At 46.7% G+C, this 22,319-nt stretch overlaps 1 protein-coding gene across 1 annotated transcript in view; it reads left to right on the top strand.

Moving 5' to 3' along the window:
• G2E3 (G2/M-phase specific E3 ubiquitin protein ligase) overlaps positions 1 to 22,319 on the top strand; it is a 326,326-nt gene that overhangs the window by 284,165 nt on the left and 19,842 nt on the right. Inside the window, exons 14-15 of the mRNA XM_078659417.1 lie at positions 5,353 to 5,525; positions 6,193 to 6,407. Coding sequence (XP_078515543.1) covers positions 5,353 to 5,525; positions 6,193 to 6,407 — 388 coding nt within the window. The remainder of the gene's footprint in view (positions 1 to 5,352; positions 5,526 to 6,192; positions 6,408 to 22,319) is intronic.

Raw genomic sequence — 22,319 nt, 5'->3', positions numbered from 1 at the left:
TGTGTTCTTTCCCAAGCTCCTGGGCGTTTGCTTTTCACACATATATATATAGATATATATACATCTATATAGATATATCTCCAACAAACAGCTCATTCCCATTGCTCTGGGCCCCTCTGAGTTGGCGTACATGCCGGCGGAGCACGCCGGAATTCAAGTATTTTCCAAGACAGTATTGTACGCTCTCAATGACGAAACGCGACGCCAGAAATCAGTTCAGGGTGTTTGAAGGAATAAACACCCTGAACTGATTTCTGGCGTCGAGTTTAGTCATTGACAACATACGATACTTTGGAACTGTCTTGGAAATATGTATATATATGGATATGTGTATATGTATATATGTGTGCGTGTATTAAACAAAAAAAGCACATTCAATATCCCCAAAATGTTTTGGGGAATTGTCAATTGCTGAAAATTGAAGGACTGTAAAAAACAAAAAAACACACGCAAAACTAAGGCTTGTTACCTGGTCTTGTGGCTACAAATACAGCTAACATTATCTGTTCTTGGCTGCACTGTCAAACAATTTCAAAATGATACCTCCTTGGATCCAATTGCGGGATTTCCTTGTGGCTCTAAAACCATGGAGAGTTGTATCATCTCATTGGAAGTTTTATCTTGATCGCCATCTAAAGCGGAACAGCCCTCGTTAATTTCTTAGACCTCAGAATAGCACAGGCTGTACTCGTCTTACCGCTTGAGCACCTTTCCTACTTGACCACTTTAGGGTGGAGGCCATCGTTTCAGATTCAGCTGGTTTACAGGTGGCAAAAGGAGTACATAAAGTTTAACCCTTTTGCATCTTCTCAGCTAGTAATTGAGTACAGGGCTCTGCACAGGTAACAGTCTCCACTATTTTCCAGTGTACACCATGCCACTCGATTGCATCATAAAGGCCAGACCGGAAATATCATTCAGACACAGGCCATATGCAGGTCTTTTTGTTCATAAAAGTAGGAGTAATTTACTGGATTTAGGAAAATTCTCAGAAGTGATCTCGTCTCTAAATTAATGGTGCTAAAACTGCGATGCCATTTAAGCCAAAACTTGTCGAATACACAAACCTACTCACCCTTCTAAGCTGTTTGGGATCCCAACATCATTTGCCCAAAAGACATAAGAATCTTAGTCGTATTGGATGCTGAACTTAATTTTGAAGTTCATCTTGGTTCAGTAGCTTGATCTGCATTTTTACAGGCTGTAACAACACGCACACTGCCATGCATCGAAAGGAACTGTCGCATTCATTCATTTTAAACTGGATGCTAATGCTAAGTTTCATGAACTGCCAAAGAGCAAAATAGTGTAGTTTTGAAATGTGAAGATCATTGCTGCAAGACTGGTATTCACTTTAAGGAAACCTGATCCTACTTCAGAGAAACTGAAATCCCTACACTGGTTGAGAGTAAATAGGCCTATCCTCTTTAGATGTGCATGCCTACTTAAGTGTTTAACCCCTCACCTGCTGGTGACTGAACCACTCCGTCATCAGCTGCGGTCGCGCTGTGCTGATGACGGAGTGGTTCCGTCACGGCCCGCTCGGCACGCCTGCGCGGCGCGGATTCCACGCCTGTGCTGAGCGGGCGGGGCCGTGAAGGAACTGCTCCGTCATGAGCACAGCGCAACCGCGGCTGGTGACGGAGCGGTTCCGTCACCAGCATGTGCCCGCCGCGCGGCCGCCCTGCCCCCTTAGCACTGCGGCGGAATAGCCGCCGTAGTGAAGGGGTGAAAGGGCCTGCATCTGCCTGTGTCCTCTGATCAGCCAGTTAAGTCGATCTACATGTCCCTACAACTAAACTCTGCTGACAAAAGGGAGACAGTAGGTGTTAATCGGCCGGTGATTTGGATCTCTGTCCCAAAAACTTGGAGAATAAATATTCTGCAGCCATTCAGGAAGGATTTTTAAAAAACTTTGGTGGGGGGAGGCATTTTATTCCTCTCCGCATGTGTTCTCAGGTGTTGTCTTCAGCTATACTAGATTACCCATTCTTCTATTCTGCAGGTGCTAGGTACTTTGGATATATGTAGTAACAAGGACCACCTGACGTATGAAATCTTCTAGGACAGGGTGAAACACAATGTGGGTATCATCCTAGACAGTAAGAATCGCGATAGGTAAATAGAGAATGTGTATTTCAAAAGTTGTATACATAGTGTCAAGCAAGCAAGGACAGTACAAAATGTTTTATTTAAGATTTAAAATATAAAGAGTAAAAACACGATGTGCAATCAACATAAAACAATTATCCTTTTAGAAAAAGAATATACAGTACATAAATGTAATACTTAGTTAAAAAAGATTATTTATATAATCCAATGGTTAACAATGTGGCAAAACTTGTATGTAATTCGACGCGCGTTTCGGCGTACAAGGACGCCTTCGTCAGGAAATTAAGCCACAAATTCCTAAAAATCGCAAACATAATCTATGAGTAATCCTATATATGCTAGACATGGTGATACATATTTTTTTTTAAAGTCTCAATTTTAATTACATGGTAGGCGGTACTAAAATTGAATACACATTCAGAGCAGAATTGATATGTTATGCCTTCATACATTGCGAATTAAGGAAAAAAGATCATAGACCATATTCTTTGTATAAAGATGTATAACTCCAAACCGCACTGTACTAGTCTCAGTGGTCATATATATTCAATCATTGAGGGGTCATACATAACAGGATGATAAGAGGGCTCCAATAGTTTTAAGGAGGAAGAAGAGTAATGAATATATGGGGAAACGTCGTTTACAACGCGGTGTTTACACCGCACAACCTTTTCCACGCAGCTATTACAACGCAAGTCGTTACTACGACTTGTGCTGGATGGCGCTGTGGGATAAGGAATGTTGTAATTTTATATTCCAACACCTTCCCTACTGTTACGGGGACTGGTGTTGTAATATGAAATTCCTAAATCCGCGCCCTCCAACGCAAGTCGTTGTAACTACTTGCGTTGTAAAATCTGCGATGTCAAGTACCGCGATCTAAAAGATCGCGTTGTACTGACATGCATCCGAATATATGTTTAGCTTTGGAATAGAGTAGAATATATACAGATATCTAGGTGAGTTAAGTGTGTATTAAGTAAGATTTAAAGATAGTTATCCCAAAAGTGAAGAATAGACTATATACATATATGTATATATGAAGCAAGAGGGAAATGATATAAATGGTGAATGATAGGTCCCAGGTGGCCCAAAGCGAGTGATCTCATGCGACAAATACCGACAGATGGGTGGTCTGTGCTGTATAGTACCTGTATACACGAAGACCGGAAGCCTGGATGGTCGTAGGACAATAAATTATCCTCTTTATGATAATCTTTGATGTTGTGAAACAAGTGGGAGATATAGATATAGGTATAGGTTGATGTATCAGGGCTAAAGTGATACAAATGACAGAACCACAGAAGTTAGGACTGTCAGAACAAACCTTATAGGGTGTTAGAGCTAAGATTGGATATCAGGGTCCTTAGATGTCCATGGATCTCTTGGTTCATCGGTTCACTGGATGAAAATATGAGGGGTTTTGTTGATGGAGGATGGGCATCGAGGGGGTGAGGTTTTTTAAAAAAAACTCTAAAAAATATAGTGGATAACAGTATTAGATGTTATATGGAACAAAATATTTTTTATTTAGAAAGGAAACAGCAGGGAGATGTAGCATAACCGGACTTAAGGTTATAGGCTATTACCTTAATTTATATTGTGGACCTTGAGATTCAGAGAAGCTTTAAGTTCCTCATGTCCTGGAGTCACAACCGATAAACTTTTAATGATGTATAAATTTTGAAGGTTTATAGATAAAAATCTGTGAATAAAACAGATAACTGTGCTGGGTGTTATTTGATACAGAATATTTTTTTGTGAAAGCACGAGTGATCGTGTGTATATATATATATATATATATATATATATACTAAAGGATTGTAGGTATTACCTTTATTCAATAGGATCGACAGTTATACAGAAAGTGTTTAATCTGTGACTTTGGGGTATCCAAAAAGTCAAAGGGTACATCACACAGACAAGGATAGGTGTCCTATGAAACAGTGAAACATATGTTTTCAATTAGTCCGGTTAACTAGTTATCTGGAAACTAGCTATTATGTATGGTGTCTAAATGAAATCAAAGATGAAAATCCCATTCAATAATAATCATATTAATCCTGGGGTATACCTATTTGATGGTAGATCACTCCAAAAAGAATTAAATGTTACTATCCGGTAATCTAGAAATAATGTGGTATGACCAGCCATCTGTTGTCTCTTAGCTTCAATCTTTAAAAAAAAAGGTGCACTAGTACAGAGGATGTATAAGGTTTATTGATAGCTCTGCAGAAGCTTTGACCAATATCGTTATGTTGATAATATAATTATAAATGTCCTTATATCGTTTAGGGTAACGGCTGGTATTTATATGAAAAGCAGGTGACCTAAATCATAATATGGCCAACTAGCTGTAATGTGCCCCAAAGACAGTTTGTCATGGGGGTAAAAATTACCTGAGGCCAAAAAGGGCCGAATAGTTAAGTTAAACCTTTTATCGGTAGTCAATACTATAGAAGTTCCTACCTGATATAGTGGTTCAAAACGCTGCTGTCGGCTGTCGTGGCAAATAGAAGTGGTCCTAGATGGTAAAGACAGCGCAAAGACTCCTGCAAATTTAAATATGGGAATGCCGCTCAATGATTGAATATATATGACCACTGAGACTAGTACTGTGCTGTTTGGAGTTATACATCTTTATACTAAGAATAATATGGTCTATGATCTTTTTTCCTTAATTCGCAATGTGTGAAGGTATAACACATATCAATTCTGCTCTGAATGTGTATTCAATTTTAGTACTGTCTGCCATGTAATTAAAATTCATACTTTTTAAAAAAAATATGTATCACCATGTCGAGCATATATAGGATTACTCCGATTGTTTTTGTGATTTTTAGGAATTTGTGGCCTAATTTCCTGACGAAGGCGTCCTTATACGCCAAAACGCGCGTCGAATTGCATACAAGTTTTGCCACATTGTTAACCATTGGATTATATAAATCTTTTTTAACTATATTACATTTATATACTGTAATCTTTTTCTAAAAAGATAATTGTTTTATGTTAATTGCATATCGTGTTTTTACTCTTTATATTTTAAATATTAAATAAAACATTATTTTGTACTGTCCTTGCTTGCTAGGTACTTTGGAGTCATGATACATTTGTTTAGTTCTGCATGATTTTGCATTGTACCACTGGCACATCGAATATTGGTCTCGTATCTAATATTGTAGCTGGCGTAGCCGCTCAGGCTTTGTATTCTGATGAGTTGAACTTGTGTTTCTTTTTAAGATCAAGGCCTCGCCCTCTCTGTCCAAGCTGAGGTCCACGATCCAAGAGCACTACGACTATCTGTGCGGTATTGGCTGCTTGAGCATCGTGCACTCCCTGAGTGACAAAAAGAAAGTGCTACAGGACTTGCTGCGCTATCATGTCATAAGGAGAGTTCAGACATCCTTTGAAAGGTAATAACTGTTCACGTGAGCAGGTGTCGTTTTTTTGTTTGCAGAATGGTTTTTGAATTTGAGGGAAGGTTGGGTCCCTGAATGAACGTGACACTGTCCTTAACCCCTTCGGCGCTGATGACGAGCTCAGCTCGTCATCAGTTGCGCCGCTCGCACGCTGATGACGAGCTCAGCTCGTCATGTAACGCGGCTTTTTGAAAAAAGCCGCGTAGCGCGAAGATCGCCGCAGCGCGCATGCGGTTAAGGGAACTTCTTGTTAGGAGGTCATGTTAACTTCGACTGTCCATGTAGCCATGTGTTTGTTGGAATTGTTTTCTATGGTGTAGCACTTTTTTGGCTAGCTTTTTTTTAACTTTTTTAACTAGCTAACCAGTTCAACCGGCTAAACAGGCAGTTGGACATACGGATGATAATCATCCAGCTGGGGCAATGTATTACGTTCTTGTTGGTTAAGGTACACTTTCCATACTGTCTGGTTGTATTCTTCCACATAAAAATGTACGTTCGAATGATAATAGTGGGCTTCTGCTTACCTTGTAATGGCGCCTGTGATGGGATCCGTCATTCCTTGCACAGTACTGATAAACACAAATCCTGTTGGATAAGCTGCATGCCTGTGCAATTGCCTGTTTTATGTGTGTTACATCTTATATTTTTTTTTGTTTAGTTTTAGGCATGGTTTGATGACACTTGGTGTGCTGGAAAGAATCCAGACCTTCCCTTCGGTGTTTTGGAACATATTGTGTCAGAAGCCTGAAAAGCTTACAGCAATGACACTGGGAAACATTTTCACCATCCAATTTTCTGAAGAGAACAGCAACATGCTGCTTCAAGAGTCGCATATTACGGAGTTCTGGATGGATTACCTGGAGGAAGTAGAAGGTAGAGTTATTCTTTTTTCTCTGCTCACTCGTCCTTTCTTTCCCAGCTTCATATTTAGACGTAGTTCTTGCGGGGCATCTATAATACACCTATCTATTCAATCAGGTTCTTATCAAGCTTTTCTAGTTCTGCTGTACACTGGCTAACTAGGACTAGTCTTGCAACGGCTTGTCAAGCCCCTGCAGCTTACCAGTGGCAGTTTAGACAACTGAATCTAGGTAAGCTCACCTCGTCCTTGCCACATCCACTCTCGCCAGCCTGTGTGTGGGAGAGGTGGGTGTGTGTTTTTGAGGCACATACTTAGCTAGAGTACTGAACGATTATAGGAGATTGTTCATGATGAGAAGTTGAAGAGGTGAATCCTATCATTTTGAAATGCATTCTCAATTAACTTCTACCGCACAGCACTGTGGTCCACTTTTGTATTGTTAGCTAATACGACTGAAACTATTTAATTTATCCCAATGGATAGAAGTCCTTTTCTCAACCCACTGATGATGCACTGCCTTCTTTAGCTGCAGTAAAAGACTCCCATTCTCCTTTTTATGTTCGAAGTACTTGGGGGATTGAGGGTCACCTACCTACTCCATGCAGTGTGACTGTACCCTAGTTTCTGATTCTCCTGTGATGTTGTTGCACTGCTAACCGATATTACTTTTGGTAGTTGGTAAACATTCTACAAACTAAACTTGGACGCTACATGCAGATGGCTCGTTGCCCTGGTCCGACTACTTCAATCTCACTTCATCGTGGAGAAGTGTGGCTCAATGGTTAGAGCGGCAGACCCTGATGCAGAGGTCTGGCCCGGACCAGGGTTCAATTCCCGCCTTGGTGGAGTCTTGGGCTCAATTTCCCTGGACCTGATAATTCTCGCCTCGGTGCCTATTCCAATCATGGAGTCCCACTCTGCAACTCTGGGCAATAGCTTGCTTAATCTCCACAACGGCCCCAACAGCGCTAGGATGCCTGGCTTCACCTTGGGGGTGCCCAGGAGCGGGCACTTCACAGGGAAAGGCCAGGAAGGGTTCCACAGCAGTATGTGTACAGCGCCTTGAGACCCCTTCAGGGGTGATACGTGCGCTATATAAGCACTACATTTACATTTACAATCCCTTGCATGTATAGCCTCCCCTGTTTTTCTACGTAGTCAACTCAGCAAATTACGACTCCACGTTTTTGGTTGTTGCTCACTGCTCCCCTATTATACCCCCTCCCCTGTGCAAGCTCTAAACAGCCCTCTTTGTAGTCCCATACATGTTGGATCCATCCCTTCTGGATATAGAGGGCAAAATAAAACATGCTGTTTTAGTGACAAACCAGTAATTCCAGAGAAGCTTTGGCCTTTGCATTTGCTCTTTTGTCGTTTTTTTACACAACAGTTGCTTTTTTTTTTTTTCTTTTGTGAAAAATTGGTAACTTCGCGGAATAGCCCCATAAAGCGCTAAAAGCCATGGTGCACAAATATTACTTCGAGATATTTGGTCTATAACTAAATTACTCTGAGGATGCGAAGCTGTTGGACCTCATAATACACTGAGGTTAATTTTACAGAACAAGAAAGAAACCTGCTTTTCTACATATCATTGACTGACTGTGAAGGAACAGGCATCTTTGTAGAAGCTATTGTAATCAGTCTTCCAAAAAAGGCTAATTGCATTACAGTCCATTAAATTCTGGATAATTAAACTTATTTACCTCCTGCCCCGGGTGCTAGGAACAACATCCATAGCTCACAAAAGGCAGTCTGATGTTGTCCCAAGGTCTGCTTTACTGTAGACCCTTACTGCTATTGTTGAGGATGGTAGAAAAGCATTTAAAGATATCCCAGATTTTCTGGGGAGAAAAATCCTCCAGGAATTTTGACTTGTTGAGTGTTTTTCCACTTTGCCTAATGGCTGTACAGTGAGCCAATAAGGACTATCTGATAACTGGCCAACACACATTGATATTTCAGTCCATTAGAGGCACCATACAGGTCTGTCCATGTCCCTACAGAGATTCTTTCAGAGCCCAAGTATCGCAATTAAGATCATGCCCATTTCACTCCTCTCCATAAACTCTATTACCAATGTCGGATTGTTGTAATGTTTATCAGGGCCCGCGCTGAGCTATTTTAGCTTCAGACCCAGAGAAGTTTCCACCTCCAGAACCCCTTCAACACGGCCACTTGGGGGAGCACAGCACTACACCAAAGTGTTTGTTTCATCAGTGTGCACCACCATTTAATTTCCCGACGGGTTGACCGTCATAAATCCAGGACCACTTTCGCCTCTGGGGGAACCGCTGTTGGTAGAGAAATCTGGGAAATTATACCATCTTGAAGATCACAGACCGGCCGTATTGTCTTTCAAACGAGCGACTATTGGTTCTATATTAGTGTTCCACGCGACAGTAGCCACCAGAGAAATATTAACACCTAGTTATGTGAATCCTAGGCCACTCGTATTCCTGCCGCCCAGTCAAGTCTTTGTGGGCATTGCTTCGCAGTGTATATTGTGGGTTTGAAGGTGTTTAGACAGAGGCCCGCGGTCTATCAAAACAGGTGCCTTATCTGCAACAGCCGAGGTCGTATCTGACATTGTGATAAAGAATAAGACGTCATCCGCGTTTACAGCAATCTTGTCCGACCTCCTCCCAACTCCAATCCTGGTGCCTGTATGTCCATCCTTACCCAAACCGCCAGGAGAACCTTGGCAATGGCAAACACCGAGGAGACTGGGTACAACCCTGCCTCGTCCCCTGCTGTGTGGTAAAAATACCTGACCTAGCCTGAGCTACCCATACTGATGCTGTCAAGTCTGTATAAGAGTCGAATATAGGAGATAGACCGTGGACCAAAGTTAAGACGCGGACGGGGAAGAAATAAATGTCTGGTTTACGGAGTGAAATTCATGATCTATGTCAGCTAGGAGAAGCATCGCCGGCTCACTCAGTCTGTCCGCCAATGCCAACGCATTACACGCTATAGTGTGAACCTCGATTAATAAATGTGCGTATTCCCATCCGGCTAGTCGTTGGGACCTTGTTACCCATGAAGTGGGTCTCCTGTAGGAAAAGGACATCCGCTCCCATCCTTCTGGCCCGTTTCAGGACCGTCCCCACTCTTCACCCTATATAATTAACCATTGACATTCCACGATGCCAAATTAAATCCGATGGACTTTTCAGGGACTGTGTACACATGGTTCTATACTGATACCATAACGATTTGTTTGAGAAGTTAGAGTGGAGATTCGGCACATTCCAATAGCAAAAAATAAGAAACATGCAGACATAAACATAGTAGAAACATAACCAAATAGCAAGCCATCATCTCGGTATAATATTTACTTCAAACACTAGTATGTAAACCCCACCCCATACTCCAAGGCCTCGAAATATTGGTCACAGAATGTGGCGGCAGAACCCAACGATGGGCCTGTGGGTCACCTTACCTAACATTAACCTAGCTATTGGACCTTGAATACCATAGTATGCTGCCATCAGCAGTGTCCTATACTGTTTGGATCTAGGATAACACTATCAAACTTAGGTACCCCTTTGTCACTTAAGGGAGCAATTCCCCGATGCCTGTGAAGACTTGGAGCCCCCTGCAGCCACTGGTGCGTCTCCTGTCTTCCTTTGGTTCTGCCGTGACGATCTGACGACAAGAGCCAGGTTACTGGCCTGAAACAGGTAGTGGTCTCTCAAGCTTCCAGCTGAATGTCTGCTTGGTAATGACTTGGAAACCTCAGCATGGGCTGAGGTAGAATTGAAAGATTATGCGGCAATGCTGGACATCCCTGAGATGGCCCTGAGATGGTGTGTAAAAACAAGAGCACAGAGCAGAAAACAGGGTGGAAAAGAAGTGTTGGAGCCTAAAATATGACCCAACCTTCCAAGAGAAAAGGCAAGAAGACTGGAAAACCAGCTTCTGTACAGCAAGAGGATCAGGACCCCTCTCCTCAGGGAGAGGACTTGGACACCCCAGCGGGAACTGAGCCTATGGAGCTTGACCCTTACCAGGTTGAACTCTTAGGCCCAGGGGGACCCTCTAGGGCAGAGCTGTGACTTGGACAGCGAGACTGTCCCACTCTTGAAAGCCTGAGGCAGCAATCTGTTGCCCTGGAAAAAGGAAATATCAGTGGTGCCCACAGAGTTTATTGGGAGCAGGGACTAAGGTACACTGAGGACCTAAACCTGGAGCCACTAGGAGAGTGGTAGTTCCTCAGACGTACTGGGAGTTCTTACTAACTTTAGCTCATGACATCCCCCTAGGTGGATGTTGGAAATGGGATCCCCGGCTGGCCAGGGCTTTCGCCAAAGTCAGTCAGAGACCACCACACCCAAGTCAGGGCAAGGGAGTTACACGCCAAGATAACCCCTACTCACCCTCTAGGTAACGTGGCGCGAGCAGCAAGGCTAAACTTGGAGGCGATGTAGGTTAAGTATTTGCGCACGCACCCCAGCAACAACAACCAAAGGCCCACCACAAAGGAAACTCCACACAAGGTTATATAAAAATAGCCTTTGTATTATAATAAATAAACATCAGATAAAACACACATCTTGTTACACTGTGCCAACAGGCACGGGCGGAATTTACAAGGGATATTGCACAGGACAGGGCCACTTGGACCACTGTCAGGGGTATCAGCACTTTTAGAACTTAGCACTTGTAGAAAGAAAAATCAGTGTAGCACACAATATAAAAATAGAGCACACAACCAGTAATCACTGGTAACAGGACCTCACTAGCACCACCTGTACTAGGGAGAAAACAACCACCTATGTATTACAATACCTGTAGGGGTGTAAGAGGAAAACACATGATGCAATGCATAACATTCATTCAGAGGTGTAAAGGCACATGACGCATAAAAACACATTCAGAGGTGCAGGGGAAGGAAACACATGATGCAGAACCTACATTCAGCGGTGTAAAAGCAAAGCACATGACGCATAAAAACACATTCAGAGGTGCAGCACAAGAGAACACATGATGAATAAACTACCCATTCAGAGGTGTATAGAAAGTACAATTGCGCCAAACTCACGTAAGTCACCACCTGTGACTGTCCCTAGGCCCTCTGGCCTTGTTGGGGCTAGGACGCCCTGTGTCCCAAGTGTCAGGGTCCTAAACGTAGCAGTTGCCCACAAAGTGCTGGGCAACTGGTGCAGGGAAAGTTAGGGCAACGTTGGAGCCTCTCTGGGCTCTGGGCAAGAAAATGGCACCCTCAGAACCTCTCTGGGCTCTCAGACACGAAGGGGCACTCGAGCCTCTCTCAGGGCTCGCAAAGCAAAAGGGCTGGAGCCTCTCTGGGCTCCAGAACGAGGGAATGGCACTCTCAGAGCCTCTCTGGGCTCGCAGACAACGGACTCTGCCTCACTAGGCAGGGGGGGTCCCTCACGGGGGACCCAGGCACAACTGGAGAGCCTCTCAGGGCTCAAAGAACAATGGCCACGTTGGAGTCCCTCTCGGGGGACTCGGGACAAAGACAAATGCCCCCAGAGCCTCACAGGCTCACGAACAACGAACTGCCCCTCCTCGAGCCGTCTCTGGGCTCGCAAAATACAAAATTGCCCCCAGGAGCCTCGGGGCTCCTCAGTACTGGTGGGGGCTTGGTTGGAGTCCCTCACGGGGGACTCAGAGCAGGGGCAACAGCCCCAAGAGCCTCAACCGGCTCTACACCAAGAGATGCGGTACACGTTGGAGCGGCCAACGGGGCCGCTCGAGAAGAACCCGCCCCCGCACTCACCGGGACTTCACTGGTGCTGCGGGAGGCGGGAAACACGGCCGGCTTCTTTTCTCCTGGGCGGCGCGGGCTCCTCGGGCACCACGGAGCCCCGCCTGCACCTTCCGCCGCCGGGCTCCTCTCTCCACTCGGGGAGCCTCGTCACTTCTTGCTGCTGGCTGCGGGGGCGGGACTTCCGCTCCTTCTTCCAGGGCCGCGCAGCGATTGGCCGGCCTGGGAGCTCCTTCCGGGTCGTCGCGGGCAGCGCGGCGGCCCGGCTCAGGCACCGCAGGCGGGGGGTGAGTTTCCCGAGGAGTGGGCTCCCTCGAGGGAAGAAATGCACGGGCAACAGCGGCAATCTGGGGGCAATGCCGGGTGGGCACCGGCTGTGAACGTGCGGCAATGAGCGGGGTGGCACCCGCGCCGCTTGGCACAAAAACACGGCAATTTACAGCGTGGGCAGCCGCAAGAGTAAAGCGCTCTAAGCGCTAGAGGCCACACGAAGCGCTCCCAGCGCTAGGAGGACAGGAAAAGCGCCCCCAGGCGCTATGGGGACAAAGGTAAAGCGCTCTCAGCGCTAGAAATCAGAGACCGCGCTCCCAGCGCTATCAGGAAATCAATAAGGCGCTTCCAGGCGCTAGAGGCTCCAAAAACACAGCAAGAGCCCTTTAAGAAATGCAGCACGCAGTGGGGGGCAAGGCTGGGCCCAGAGCCAGCACACTGGGTCTCCAGGCAGGGAGACACTCCAAGTGGCGGTCCTCTAGCCCAGCAGCAGCAGGAGCCCCCTCAGGATCCTGGAAGAGAACAAATTCTGTGGGGACACAGCCCCATATTTATACAGAGAAATCCTTTGTTCAAGGGTGTAGAGTGGGGGCGGAACCAGTCGCAGCTGGTTCTTGAGTACTCTGTTTACCTCAACCACCCTCTCTATTCACTGGCAGGGCTTGGGTCATTAGACACACCACAGGGGGGCGGAGCCAGCATTGTGTGGGGAAAACCCAGCCCATCCAGGACACAGGTACACTCCTCCCACACATCACTCATGCTAATCTCCCACTCACCACCGGGCAGACCCATCCAGACTTCCTGGAGCCTGGCATGCCAGCCAGCTCCAGCCAATCACGCTCCATCACCCTCACAGCACATGCACACATATCTCAATGTCCAGAAGTAACACTTCCCTTCTAGACACATACATGCCGCAGACACCATCTCGCAGCATTCACTCTCACGAGTTTACACATACTAAACTCGAGCCTGCACTCCCCACGCATCAGGAACTACCAGGGACACACACATTCCCCATGCATTCCTATGGGAGGGCAGGCCAGCCATACTACACGCACGCACTTTCACTCTGGGACCCAGGGGAAAGTGCGCAGAGACCCAAAAATCACTGACACAGGGTCACACATAAGGCAAAAAGTTTAGGGGCGAACCTGCCCTGCGGGCCAAGTCCAACAGTGGACAACTGGGCCAAACCAAAACCTGGAAAGGCTAGTTAGTCACTTTTACTGGCCCCAGATGTCTCAAAGTAAAGGTTGTCAGTTCCTGTGTCACCTCTCAAGCCAGTTGCAAGACAGGTGACCAACCAAAGGCCCCCCCTGATGCCACTGCCTGTGGTGGGGGCTCCCTTTGAAAGGGTAGGTGTGGACATAGTGGGTCCACTTGAACCTCCCACAGCATCAGGAAATATTTATTCTAGGGGTAGAGGATCATGCCACTAGGTATCCAGAGGCAATTCCCCTTATGACTACTACAGCTCTTGCAGTAGCCAAGGCCCTCAGTGGCGCCTTCACCATGGTAGGGTTTCCTAAGGAGTTGGTTTCAGACAGAGGTTCCAACTTCATGTCTGCTTACCTGAAACAAATCAAATCACCCACAAACCAATAGTCTTGTTGAGCGGTTCAACAAGACATTGAAAGGCACACTGTACCTCACTTTGGTATAGTAGCCAGCTTCCTACATGCATGACTTTGTGTTTTTCCTGTATTATTCTGCTAGATCCCTACAAATATGTGTTTTACCTTTATTATTGTTTTCACCTACTATTATGACTATGTACTTGCATTATTGATTCACCTGTACTATTATGTTCCCTCACGTATTCATTCTCTTGTTTGGTATTCCCTGCTCTGTAAAGCGCTCTGATATCTGCAAAGATCTTGTTCGCGCTATATAAAACTTTCAAAATAAATAAAAATAAAATCAAGCACAATCTCACCCAGGCTGCAATGGCATGCCTGTTGTCACAGTTTAAGTTGACTCCCATGGGTGGCACAATACATGCTGCAGCCCACGGTAGACCTCTGGTGTACCTATGACCGGAGTACCTCAGTACTACATACTAGGGACTTATAAGGGTGGAATGGTGCGTCCTGTACTAGCCAGATGCCACACTCCACAGGAAGTAGGTACCAGGTGGGAAGGAGCCTGGTAGCCCGTAGGTTAGCAACCACATCCTGTTCTGAGGGCACTTTCCAAGCATAAAGAGGGCCCTCCTGGCACCAACTTTAAGGCCTGCCATGCTGCACCGTAGAGGACAACACCTGGTGGTTAATGAAGGAACGGACTGTGCCTGCTGTGTCCTGCTCAAGGAGAAACAGTCTCCAGATTCCACTCAAGCCAAGAGACTCCAGGGGCCAGCTGACAGGCCTCCTGTTCGCCGCACAGGTAAACAACAGCTGAAGAAGTCTGCTGGGGCAAGTCGGTAGCCTAGAGTCTTTAAGCCACTACCACTACCACTACCACTGCGCTTAACTAGCGCCCTACTGGAGTTGATCACCCCAAGTACTTCTAACCGACCACATTGACACTTAGCTAAGTTCCCCTTAAACGTTTTTAAGTGTCCAATTAGTTGACTTAGCCAAGGCTTGCTCGCGGTTGAGTTGACGTTGCTTTGATTTATTTCTTGTGAAATCTATATCTCTGGAACCCGGTGTACCTTTTTTGTTGAAGTGTCTAAATTCTTGTAAAAATAGTCTTTTTACAAAATGTCAGATTTCTTGAGTGTTGTGTTGATTTCTTTGGTTGTTTTGGTGATGTTTAAATGCTGTACATGTGTTCCTGTATGTAAGTCTTGATGCTCAGTGCCACATATACCCATGGTTGAACTGGTGGTTTTACAGACGAAACCATCTGGATCTGAAGGGGTTGGTAAGTAAAATTATGCAGTGAGGTCACACAACCACAGTCTTGTATTACACCCCATTTCCTTACATTGATTCCAGGTGGAGAGATCCAGAGCTTGTATTGAGCAGTACCATACAGTTGAAGTCAAGACCTGAGAATTCACCTAGGTAGACACCTGGAAAAGTCGGTCTGGCAGAATGTTTGTGGATAAAGTTGAACTCCAGACTGTCTCCAAATAGTTAGTTTCCCAAACAGTGGAGGAGAGTTTGAAAGCTTGTGAAGTTCCCCACCACAAGTTGAAATAGAGGAGCAAAAAATGTCCTCACAAATTTGAACAAAGCTCATGAGCCACTTTCCGACAAAGGAGACCTTTAACTTCACTTGTCAAATCTGTCCTCATACAAGTAGGATGATCTGAGGGCATTTTGTGCAGATAGACTAATTATCCCGGGAGCTGAAGCCAAGAAACCCTGCTTTGATTAAGGCCCTGAGAGCCTGGGAGTAGGTTTCATAGGGTACCTCTACACCTTATTAAAGGAATTACCCAAGGGTAGTGGGGATTGAGAGGATGTGAAGGATAATCGCAGCCTTTTGAGTTGATCCGGTGGGGAAGTTGGAAATCTACCCTCCCCACATGCTGGGTCCAGGAGAAAAGAGGAAAAAAGAAAGATAGCCCAAAGGATTGCGTCTCTGAGCCATATCCCATTCACAGGGGAAGGGGTACCAGGGAGCCATTGATTTTCGTCGTAGTCATCCAGGTGTTTGGGTAAGTCGCACAGAAAAAACAGTGAGAAGTCAGGTGTTCGACTTCACCTCGTTTGTTGAACTCATCTGACGAGATGAGGGAGTGTCCTCATTCAAGGCCTGGAATCACGGGAGTAACCCCTGGCCAACTCAACGAATTTTGAGGCAACCCCATCTGATTTCCCACGGTCTGGTCTGGCCTCTGCGCCATCCTACCCTCTTGGATACACAGATGGATCTGGACTGGTGCAGGTGTTACCGCTTTGACCTTCCCTGGTCTATGCTCCTGGTGCACTCCAGCACCTGCATCCTCATTCTCATCCCTGACCCCGACACTGAACCAGAGGGTGCCGTAGGTCGTGCTGAATATTTGCAGTGCCAACTGTAGCCTTGCTCTCCAGACCAGAGCCTAAGCCCTATTCTTACAATGTAAGACTTGTGGAGGAATAAATGGGACCTCTGATCCCCGAGGAATGCTAGACCCCAAAATGGACCGGCTTGAGGAATTGACAGATGCCAGTGGACTGAACACTTCTCCAGATATAGGCATGCTCCCCTCCTACCTTGATACGCCATCACCTGCACCACTGGAGGTCGATAACTGCGGAGTTCTCCAAATTGTCTGAAGGGACTTCTCCTGCTCATTCGTGACTACCCCTACACCCAAGCCAGCCACTTGCAAAAGGCTAACGGGGACCATCTATCCTTATTCAGCCAGGAAGTGGCGGCTCTTTTGGCCTAGAGAGTATTAAGAGGGTGTTGGTGCAGTAGTAGGTTGTGGTTCTTCCCACTACTTTCTAGTGCCCAAAATGGCAATGGCCTTCATCCTATATTACACCTGCACCCTCCATTTCAGTTTTTTTTTTGGAGGGGGGGGTTCAAAAGACCTTTATTGGCATTAAATGATGTAATACACTGCTTGATGCCTACATCCCAGGCGGGCTGGCATTCCGTGAGGACATTTGAAGGCGGGAGGGGTGGTACACAGCAAGTCGCCTACAACCTCATCGGGCCGGCCGCGTCCGGGGGGGCAATTATCTTAATTGGCCACAGCAAAGGTCTTACATTTGGACTCTCAAGTAACAAAAAAAAACAATATAACACTGCCACTCATTCTCCAGTGTTAGGTAACTAAAATGTCTATTTCGCAGTCCCCGATCCACAGTGCTGTGTTTATAAAGTGTGTTGCTTTTCCCATTTTTATATTGCAATTGTCATGTCAGATCTTTTCTAATAACTTCCAGTTATCAGTGTTCGCTTTACCCTGTATATCGTTCTCATCAGCCCTGGATTCCTCGGTGCATCATTGGTTATGCTGTGTTCCAACAGGTAAGCTTGAAGTGGGGCCCAGATATCGCGTGGGCGGGAAGAGGGTGGTTGCAGTTCAGCCTAAGTATTAAGCTGTTCTTGACTATATATAAGGTCTTGGAGCCATTCTTTAAATTTGGGGGCCCTTCCCCCATCTACAGGCGATTCGACGTTTAGCTAGAAGCGTCAGTGAAGCGTAGCCCTGTATTTTTGCAGGTAGTGATTCAGTGTACCCTAAGAGGGCGGTGAGGGGTTCCTCCAACACGTGTGTCCCCGTCATTTGATCTAGAGCGAGCAGTACCTCCCCCCCCAATATCGGCGGACAATCCCAAGCCAGGTGTTTGAAATCCGCTCCCTTGTCTCCACATCGATCGCATTCATCGTTCTCTCGCAAGTGTAGTTGATGTAGGCGAGCAGGCGTGAAATATAGCCAGTGAATAGATCTGTAGTGTATTATGCAGAGACTGCTCCAGTTTGGTTACAGCAGAAGGATCACTGTTCATCCGTGAGGGGATGCCCTAGCTCTCCCTCCCATTTGGTCTTAGCTGGTGGGGGGGTTATTTTTGCATTCATTTTGAGTGGTACAATATAAGAGTGACACTACAAGAGTAGGGGTGGTTTGTTGGAGGACATGAAGGGGGGGCATGATGGGATGTTCTAGTGGAAAGCAGGAGGTGAAGGTCCGCATATCCTCCCTAAGCCTAACGTAATAGAACCGATCTAGAGGGGTGGGAGAGGAGGTGCAGAAGAATTCATCTCTAGTGCGGAATTTTCCTTTTATATAGAGTTGACCCCAAGTGAGACTGGACAGCTTGCGCAGCAAGCGGCAGCAGCCTCCCTCTTGTGTAACCGGGAGATCATGATGCCCCTGGAGGGGTTGTAAAGGTGAATATAATGAACATTGGGTCCTACGAGCCAGGTCTCTCCAAGCGCTGGTAGTGCATTGAACCGTGGTGGAGGCTGAGTGTCTTGCAACCGGCGGGGGTGCTTAAATATGCGGAGCATGGTGTGGGGGTCATCTAGCCATCTTCTATTGCGAGGTGGGGCATATATGGAGGGGGATGCATCCAGTAGGCTGCGAAGTGGGCCTGAGCGCATATGAAGTAAAGCTTCAAATCTGGTAGTTCGAAACCTCCGGCTGCGAAGGGTCGTTTGAGAATGTCCCGGCTTAATCTGGCTTGTTTTCCGCCCCACACGAGACGGATCATTTGGGTTTTAATATCTTTAACCGCATGCGCGCTAGCGGGTTTTCCCGCTGCACGCTGGATTTTTAAAAAACCCGCGTTACGTGACAAAGCCAGCTCATCATGCGTGTAGCTTAGGTAACGCCCATGACGAGCTGGCTTTGTCATGAGCGCTGAAGGGGTATAAGAAATGGCGGCTAGGTGCGTATGGTATATTAGTGAAAAGATAGAGCATTTTGGGAAGTATCACCATTTTGATCAGTGCAGCTCTTCCAGCCATGGTGAGGGGCAATGCAATCCACCTAGTGATTTTATCAGTAAGGAGGTCAAGCGTTCGTCCATAATTGGACCGCATTAGTTGGGCGAGGTCTCTAGAGATGTTTATTCCGAGGTATGTAAGCGTGTCTGCGCACCATTTGAGTGGATAGTCTGGCTCTAATCTCGTGGCAGCTTCCGTAAGGGAGAATATCCAGGATTTCCCCCAGTTGATGTTAACCCCAGAGAGATGGCCAAATCGAATGAGGAGTCTAAGGATAGGGTTAAGGCTTTCATCTGGATTACGCAGATACAGCGTATAGGGAGATTAAAATTTGACGTTCTGGATAGATTAACGCATGTTAACGTTTTCTGATTTTGGCCGCCAAAGGTTCAATTGCTATGGCGAAGAGTAAGGGCGAGAGGGCCCATCCTTGACGTGTGCCCCTAGCTAATGCGAAGGGCGAGGATTGGGTACCTTTGATCGTGACTCTAGCCAGTAGGCCAGTGTACAACAAGTTTATCCATGCCAGAAAAGGAGCAGGAAACCCCATACGTTGTAAAACGAATGCTAGGTAGTCCCACTCTTACGAGTCGAACGCCTTTGTTGCGCCAAGGAATACAGCTGCAGCATTCATATCGGGGTCAATGTCCTGGAGGACCACAAACGAGGTGCACAGGTATGAGATGTGCTTCTATTTGGCACGAAGCCCGAATGATCCGGGAGCACGAGGGTAGGCATAAGAGGACTAATGCGGTTAGCGATTAATTTTGCGAGTATTTTGGCTTTGACGTTAAATGGTGAAAGGGGTACCTGCGCCCTCCATTTCTTCCTCAAAGAGGTAAAATTAAAATGCCCATGCTCGCTCGGGTCCTGTCTACCCTACACCTGGGAGACTGGATGGTAGAATTGGACTTTCAGGACTCATTTTCACATCCCCATCCTTCCTGCCCACAGATGTTACCTGCGGTTCACAGTAGGCTACGAGCACTTTCAGTTCACTGTGCTCCCTTTTGGCTTTACCAGTGCCCCTCTGGTGTTCACCAAGGTGTTGGCAGCCCATCTTTGGAGATCAAGGATGCCAGTCTTCCCCTATCTCGACACCTGGCTGGTGAAGGTGGGCTTGCCCCCAGGCTGTTGTCTACCACCTCCAGATTATGTCAGACATCCTGCATTCGCTAGGGTTCACTACCAACGTGCCAAAGTCACAGCGGACTTCCTCTCAGATGCTCCCTTTCGTATGAGCTGTTCTGAACATGGTGCAGTTATGGGCCTACCCTCCCGACCGAGAGTCCAGGATCTGATAGATGTTTCAGCCTCTATCCTGGATTTTGGTGAGAACGACTCTGAGGCTGCTGGACCTCACTGCATCCCGCCTCCTACTTCTGACAAATGCCCATTGTCCTATGCTGCCTCTGCAGTGAGGCCTGAAGTTCCATTGGGTGCAGCATTGGGGGAACCTCTCCGACATGGTCCATATCTTGGAGGGTACTGCAAACTATCTGCAGTGGTGGTTAATGAACTGCGATTTGATCAGCAGCAGAATCCTCTCCCTTCCCCACCACTTTTGACAGTAGTGACAATTGCCTCACTCCTGGGATGGAGTGGCCATCTGGGAGAGGTGGAGACACGCATCAATTCTACTGGAACTCCTGGCAATCTGCCCTCCATAATTGGAAGACTAGTGCTTCTGTTCATGGACAACACCACCGCCATGGGGAACTGCCACAAACAGGGCGGGGTTGGGTTGTGGACCCTTTGTCAAGAGGCCTGGCTGGAACAGCCGGGCATATCCCTGGTGGTTCAGTGCCTGGTGGGGCTGTGTGAACGCCAGGGTAGACAAACTCAGGCGAAGTTGCCTAGCAGATCATGAGTAGCGTCTCCATCCAGAGGTAATGCAAGGCCTCTTTCAAGAGTGGGTAGAGCCCTGGTTATATCTGTTTGCCACTGCAGAGAACGCGTAATGTCTGTAGTTTTGCGTGCTGGAGTTTCCAAAGCAGCGTTTACTCGCAGACACCTTTCATCTCTAGTGACGCTCAGGCCTCCTGTACCACTCCTGCCCAGCGTTCTCAAGAATTTCAGGAATGACCGGGCCCAAGTCGTCCTTGTGGCTCCTGATTTTTCTCTGGGAGTTTCCTCCTGAGCTATTGAGCATGGCTCTGTCCTCTGATCAGGCTGCCCCTTTGAGAGGGTTCTTTGGTCTCTGCAGCAAGGGAGGGTTCTCCATCTGAACCAGTCTGTGCTATACCTTCATGTGTGGAGATTGAGTGGTGACAGTGGATGGTTTTCGATATTTAGCCTGAAGTCTGCAATGCTATTTTGCCAGTCAGGCGCCCCTCTACCAAGACCGTACACACCTCCTTCCTGTTCGGTAAAATGTATGAAATGGTGTACGGAATGACAAATCTATCCCCTTCCTGACCCCCTCCACCCCCTCTTCTCAGGTTCTCCTGTTCATCCTTTCTCTTGCCCAGCAGGGCTCTGCTCTGGGCAATCTTGGCTATCTGCTATTTCTGCGGTTGCCTGATCAGCCGTTCCTCTCCAAGTCCCCTATTGTAAATAGATTTCTGAAAGGTTTACATTTGTGTCCACCTTCTTCCTTGCATGCAAGTTTGTGGCATGGTGTGCAGAGACAGTTGATCTTCTTTCTGCTCCCCTCTCAAGTCTTTCTCTCCATTTCTCTTGCCCAGCCAAGGTCTGCTTTGGGCACCTTAATGGGCCATCTTTCTGTATCCCAGCCTTTCTATGGTTGCCGGATCAGCCACCCATGTTCAAATCCCCTGTTGAACTTAGGTTTTTGAAAGATCTGCAGCACTTTTCCACCTTCACCCTTCATCATGTCTCCTTGGGACCTACATTTAGTACTCACCTGTCTAATGTGTGCCTCCTTTCAGCCACTACACAAAGGTCTTCTCAAGCTCCTTACAATTTAGACAGCCTTCCTAGTGGCGATAACCTCTTTCCTGAGGATCGGTGAGCTCCAGGCTGTCGTATAAGCCTCCGTACTGGAACATCTGCCCAGACAAGCTAGTTTTTCGCAGACCTTACCTCCTGCTGAAAGGTGGCACTCCCTTTCATGTGGGACTGTCCATCACCTTACTTCCTTTTTTTGCTCCGCCACATGCCTCTAAGGAGGTGGAGGAGCGACTCTACCGAAAAGGATCACTACCGTTCTTCCTTAATCATTTGAAAGAGTTGGGGATGGATGACCAACTCATTGCGGGGTATGTCAGAGCGAAGAAGGGAAAGGCTGTGCAGAAACAAACCATCTCCCAAAGGATCATGCTCTGCATTAAAATCTGCTACACATTGGCCATGAAGCAACCCCCCCCCCTATATGCTTGCCTGCTCATTACATCAGACACAAAGCTTGACATCTGCCAGGCAGCAACGTGTGCGTCTTCGCACACTTAAAAAAAATATTTTGCCTGGACAGCCTGGTCTGTCTGGATGGGCACTTTGCCTGTTCAGTCCTGCAGGACTTTTTGGTGCAAAATTGTTTCCCAGACTCACCTCTGGGGTGGTATTGCCTGGGTATCTATTCTAAGGTAAGGAGTCTGCGGCTAGACGTCAC

The sequence above is a fragment of the Lissotriton helveticus genome, chromosome 9 (assembly GCF_964261635.1).
Source record: "Lissotriton helveticus chromosome 9, aLisHel1.1, whole genome shotgun sequence".
Lineage (NCBI taxonomy): Eukaryota > Metazoa > Chordata > Amphibia > Caudata > Salamandridae > Lissotriton > Lissotriton helveticus.
The sequence above is the reverse complement of the archived record's forward strand: the minus strand, read 5'-3'. Positions and strand labels throughout refer to the sequence as shown.